The sequence below is a fragment of the Octodon degus genome, unplaced genomic scaffold (genome assembly GCF_000260255.1).
Source record: "Octodon degus isolate 3935 unplaced genomic scaffold, OctDeg1.0 scaffold00136, whole genome shotgun sequence".
Lineage (NCBI taxonomy): Eukaryota > Metazoa > Chordata > Mammalia > Rodentia > Octodontidae > Octodon > Octodon degus.
In genome coordinates, this window is record NW_004524712.1 from 5,763,773 (window position 1) to 5,769,998 (window position 6,226).

Consider the following 6,226-nt stretch of genomic DNA (forward strand, 5'->3'; position numbering starts at 1 on the left):
CCCAAGTCTATCATATACATTTATTACTGCTTCATAGAACAACCCACTCTTCTATCCCCACTCACATTCACAGTCCCTCCTCTTTACAGAATTAGTCCTAGAATTTTTCAACCTGACCCTAAATTAAAAAAAAAAAAAAATGCTTTGCCACTGTAAGAAATGTGCAGGCCTGACCCTTGGGACCATCCCAGAGACTTCTTCAAACTGAGTGTTTAAAACATGTGAATGTATATTTAAAAGTAAATCAAATACACTAAGAAATAAGGCTCAGATTAAATTTATTAATAAGAAAATGGCACCCCTGGGGCTTTTAGCAAGGCTCTTAGCCAGAAATCCAGGGAATATTTATTTCCATCAAACCAAACTATGGAATCAGGATTTTGACAAAAAGATGAAACCTGGAGACAAGGCCTTGAAAGTACTGATAGAAATGAATTATGGGTTAATGCATAAGGCAGCTCCATCTCCTTGATTGTAATATTCCATGTCAGCATCTGAAAATAACATTCAGCTCTGCATCTGTGAAGCCACACACTGGGTGGACAATGCTGAGACAACCCGGCTCACAGTGATCTGCCATCCAATTTCTACCTCCATGGCATCACAAGGGGAAAGATAGGGACGAAGTCTTCTAAATAACTCAATCAAAAGTTAAGGCTGTTGCTACATGTGTTTATGCTAGACTTTACCTAAAGTCTATGTTTCATACTTAGACCAGTAATTTGAATTATTAGTCTATGTTCAGTATATTTACCTGATTATGTCCAAGCCCACAGGACATTAATAAAGAAACTGTATGAGGATGAACTTTAGCATTTATAAAATAGGCTTTAGTTTCAGGAGTAAATGACATGTGACATCAAATTCACAAATACTAAAACGGGCCTGGACTTCTGCTGCTGCTCTGTCCTAGGCCCTCAGTTCCTGAAGCTGCAGCACGCCAGCCCCTCTTCCTAAACCTCCTCGGCTGCTGGTGAGATTTTTCAGGGCTGGTATGGTCCCAAGGGGCAATGAGTTGCCTACTTGATAAAAAGATGATTAAGGTTAAAAAAAATAATGCCACATAATCACCAGAGCTCAACTCCTGTATGCAGCATCCGGTGTGTTTGTGTGCCAGATGAAATACCCGACCAAGTTCCTAACATTTTGACAACATCAGCTGGGTCTTCACTTTTAACACTGAGGCCTACATTTTTACAAACTTTTCCATAAATTGGTGTTTTAAGATTTCTACTCTGGTCTTTGTTGTATTCCTCTGATCAATTCTTGGGGGCGGGGGAGGCCACCTTATAGAGTATTTTCATATATAAATTTGTTCTTAAAACTTTTTCTAAATATAAATCCTTAAAAAGCAATCACATGACTTTTTAAATTAAAAAATGACTGGTATGGATTCTAATCTTTATACAAATTCACAACAATATTAGCAGCATTTTAGCCTCTTAAAAGATTTCCTCCTTTGCACTAACTAAAAATTAATTCCAAGTCCTAAAAAGCCAGAGCAGCAATCATCCACTAGATGGAATGAACTCTTGTTTTCTACAACTGAGCACTTAAAATATGTAAGTGTACAAAACTCAAGTATTATTATGAGTTATGGAATGAAACAACAATCTCACTTGGTAAACACAGGACTGCCTTTCTAGTTGGTGTTTCTGTGGTAGGATGAGCTGAGGAAACAGAAGGAGCTGGGTTAGAGAGGTGTCCTGCTCCTACTCTTAAGGAATGCAACTTTCAAAAGAAAGTCCTGGGTATTAAACATGTTTGACATGTCTACGGAATTATAAAGACCTATACCGAAATGCTGGTGTCAATGACAATTACAGTAAGATTGTGATCACAAAAGTACAGAGGAAGCAAACACTGCGTGACACCTTAGGACTAAACAGTAGCTGCCTAGGCGCCAATGGGGCTGTGTACGCAGTGGTTATTGCAGGAACTTGCAGTTTTCTAACAGATTGCAACTACCCCAGAATTTCAGGGAACCTGTACTCTGGTTTAGAAACAGAAGTTAGCATGTAAATCTACATTTATGAAAAATTGTGTGTTTATTCAGTCAAATCAGGCCAGTCTTTACTTCATGACAAAAGCAGCTCATGTAGGAAAATAGTGTGTTTTACTGGAAGTACAATTTACTGAATATTATTCAGGGGAAGAATCTGCAGGCAGGCAGCACACTAACAGCCTTTATACAGTTTTTTGGAGTTAACCAAGTTTGCTGACTGTAGCATTTCACTTTTTCTTACCTAACAAATTCCCTTCAATTCTAACTTAAAAAAATACTCTGCAGTGATACGAGCCTGTGCACTTGTGTGCAACAGGTACGGAAATATGAATGTAAAGAGTGTGGCTCAGCCTGAACCTAGATGGTCTGCTATTTTATAACTCTGTACTATGAAATGCTGAAAGTCTTAGTTCCTTCACTTTTTAATTATAATGTTGCTAATTATCTCAGTGATTTATCTGAAGGATCAGTGAGTTTTTCTCCATCCTAACTTAATCTGCAAGCCCCTTTTTGGCCAGAGACAATGAAGTGAGAACAGAATGGAGCATCTAATGGGCAATGTGTGCAGCCACTGACGGGCAAGCAGGGACACAAATGATGAAAAAAGAAAGAAAAAAAAGACTACCAGGAAAGAAATGTAAACTGCTCTGAACTAGGTAGCATGAAGAAAATACAGTTAAATTCAAATTCAGTTAAAGGCAGTCCTCAGGCTCTTAATGGATTAGCCCTCTACAGCAAGTGCGGTCTGTGACAGATTTTTACCAGATTCTCAACACAATGCTTTACAATCATTCAGATCTCTTTTTAAAGACAAACATGAGATTCTATAGATAGAAGGATGGAAATGAAGCAGTGTGTGGGGGAAGATGGTGATTTGTTTACTTTTGATACATTTATTTTTCAAATGTGGTCAGAAATTTTGTACCTTTTTTTTTTTTTTTTTAATCTTTTTGGTTACTGAAAAAAATAGAACAGTCCACTGTCCAGCAGAGGCTGCTTCAACTCTATTGCTCCCAGGGCTCATTCTGCATGGATCTGTGTGTCAGGGTGCTGCAAGGACAACTCTGTGGGCAGGAAGGCCCCCTGACCCAGTGCTGTGGCGTATGTCCTGCTCTGTGGGTGGGCAAAGCCAGAGGGCATGTAGGTCCCCATCCCTGCCCCTCCAAAGCTGCCTCGCTGGTGCTGGGGCAGGGAATGGCAATCCTCCAGGTTATCATACTGGGACACAACAGTCATATTGCTCTGGCGCTTGCTGTGTGTTTGGTAGTGGTATAGCACGCTGGGGTCCCTCTCCAGGTTCTGGGTGTGGTGCAGCTTTAGGCTATGACTCCTCTCTGGCTTAGGGGGTGGGACCGTTGACTGGGTGAGGTGCTCCTCCTCCTTGTAGCAGTTTCTGGAGTGTTTGTCAGGGGCTGGCGGCTGTCTGGTTCGAGGGCGCTCCAGCTCTTTGGAGAGCCTCACCTCTCTGTGGTTTAATCTTAAAGACTCCTGCCCTGATGGGGCATATTTTCCTCCAGAGTTATGGTAGCTGCCTGGCTCGGCAGTGTCTGGAATCCCTTTGGGCCCATAATCTAACTGGCCAGAGGCTTGGGCATGAGGTGGCCCATGTTTTGATTCACACAGTTGCCTATGGCTTGCTTCCTGATGCGCCCTGTGCTCTGGGAGACTACACCCCATGTCATGGAGCTTCCTGCTCCTAAGGCTGCTCTGCTTCTGAGGGAGGGATGGCTTCTCCCCTTGTGCGCTGCCATAGACCCCATGGTGGAGGACTCTATCGAACTCTTGCTCTGGGTGCTTCCTACAGAAGCGGTCATCTCCCTCAGGACTGACAGCCTTGGTTGGGTGTCGTCCCTCCTTTCCCTCTGCCACCGAGAGAAGTCCAGTTTTCCCAGGATCGGATTTGCTGCGCAGATGGATGACATAGATCCCCCCCAAGTCATCCTGCATGGCTGGGGTCATGTTATCATACTGAGACATGACAGGGCCCTTCACCTTCTGCCGTGCTCGGCTCTCTCTCCGGATGGACTGCATGCGGTATTTCTCCATGTCCTCCAGGTCCCATGATGTGTAGGTGTGCTTTACATCAGCAGGCGGAGGCACGCCGACTGCATTATGGTCATTACCAGAGAAAAAGCCAGCGCCACCGGTACGGGGGCGTGGAGGCAAGCCGGGGTAACTGCACAAGGGCTTGCCTTGTAGTCTTGAACTGTAGAGAGCAAAATCACGACTGGGCAGGCGGTGAAGCGGCCTCAACTGCACTGTGCTATAGGCATCCACATCACACAAGGCCCCGTCAGGGCTGTAGTAAGAGCTAGAGGAGCTGGAATAAGGGCTGTAGCGGTAATGTACCCGTCCATTCTCAAAGTAAGGCTGGAGCTGAGTTACGTGGTAATCTGAGCGGGCCTGGGAGGACTGATATGGCTTATACTGGTACAGGGGTCTTGGACAGTAGGCTGCTTCATCATCAGGGGGAACTTCTGTCCGAGAAATGGGGACAGAGCGGATCATGGACGATGGGGGTGCATGAAGGGACTGCACCCTCCGGATGGTAGGGTACGGTGGAATATCTTCGGGGTAACAAGCACTCCTAACTGAAGAGCTCAGAGAAGAAACATATTCAATTCGGCTGCACGGCTTGGAGTGGTGTCCAGACCCATTTCTTCCAGGAGCCACATAAGTATTGTAACGAGGACCCATGGAGGTTGGTGGCTCTGACCGGGTACCATACACTTGGTGCTGCTCCAATTTATTATGATGTGGAGGTACACTCTGGGGACGGAACTGGCAGTTTGGAGTCATACTGAAATGCAAGCAATTTTCTGGGCCAAAGGGCTCAGGGGCAACTTCAGGCCTGGCAAAGGAAGAGTAAGCTATTTTCTGAGAAGCATGCTTAGGTTGAGGGATAGGAAGTGGTAGAGGCAACACGTCATCCACCGAGGCTGATGAAGCAGCGACAAAGGAGTGGTAACTAGAGCTGCTCGGGGCCTCTGCGCTGCTGGAGTGCACAGCTGCAGCCGTTTTGCTTTCCACTGTCCTGGTAGGGGCTACTGGGGCTGTGAAGGCACAGCAGTGCCCAGGGAAGGACTCAGCACGCAGGTGGAGGAGTGGGGGCCTACTGCCTTCGCGAACCTTCCCGGGTAGGCCTGGCTGGAGAGCAGCAGCAGCAGCAGCCATGGGGCACTGGACAGCTGCACTGCCGTCGCTGACAAAGACAGGTACAGGGTCATCCATGGCTTGAGGCTCAGGTGGCCTCTCTGGAGCTGGAACTGCTCCTTGAGCCTATTAAAAAATGACAATGTTATGAGTCTTTTTTTCATACTCCCCCAAGGAATCAAATGCTACTACAGTTTTGACTTGCAGCTGAGGTTATATGGGTGGCAGTTTGAACTCTTCACTGCCTCTGCCAGGAAAGGACGACACTATGATGCTGTTTGGTATATCACATCTCTGCAACTGTTCAGGGTTTCTAATTCATAATACATTTGAAATGTGACATGAGGCTGCCCGTGGCATTTTTTTTTTATGTGCAGGCTCAAATAAAAGTTAGTCAACACTGTGAAGCTTAAAAACAAATACCTAGCCAATCAGTCTAGCTTACCCTTAATACCGAGAACATTTTATTCAATGAAAAGAGTCAACTCTTTTGGAAGGATTTTTCCCGAGGAAGGATTTTTATTGTGAGTCAAAGTTGTATAGTAGGAGCAGTTTTAAATCCCCTAACACAAGGAAGGGCAACAAGGTGACAATCAGATCAGAGGTTATTGTCTTTTTCCACTTTCAACTCCATCTGTGGATTCACAAGCTAAATATAATTCTCAAAGCAAGACTCCAAAATATTATCCCTGAGAAGTAACAACTAGAAATAGCATCTTCCAAGAAGAACTAGAAATTTAAGCCCTCTAAGATGACCATAAAAAAAACCTATGGAATTTTTTTAAAAATCAGAAAACTAGGGGGAAAAAACCCCTTAGGTTTGTGTACAAAATTCTCTCATCAAAACAAGTACTTGGCAATGGAACAATCTACTGGTTAATGTTGAAAAATCAACACAAACCCTGATATCCTGTAATGTCTTACATTTCTAAAAAGCCTGAAAGGCAAAAGTCTTACAAATGTCTTACAAGATTGTCATTCTGCAGAAGTGAGTAACTGTCAGAGAGTGGCAAAATAACTTGCCCAAAGTCACAGTCAGGGATGGAAGTGGGAAAGAAAAAAAAAAAA

General features: G+C 44.3%; 1 protein-coding gene across 5 annotated transcripts in view; it reads right to left on the bottom strand.

The window, feature by feature from the left end:
* Positions 1-2,931: 2,931 nt before the first annotated feature.
* Arhgap32 (Rho GTPase activating protein 32) overlaps positions 2,932-6,226 on the bottom strand; it is a 337,222-nt gene continuing 333,927 nt past the window's right edge. For all 5 annotated transcript variants that reach the window (XM_023701443.1, XM_023701444.1, XM_023701442.1 and 2 more), the window contains one exon: positions 2,932-5,284. In XM_023701443.1, the coding sequence (XP_023557211.1) occupies positions 3,026-5,284 (2,259 nt within the window). In that variant the 3' untranslated portion in view covers positions 2,932-3,025. The remainder of the gene's footprint in view (positions 5,285-6,226) is intronic.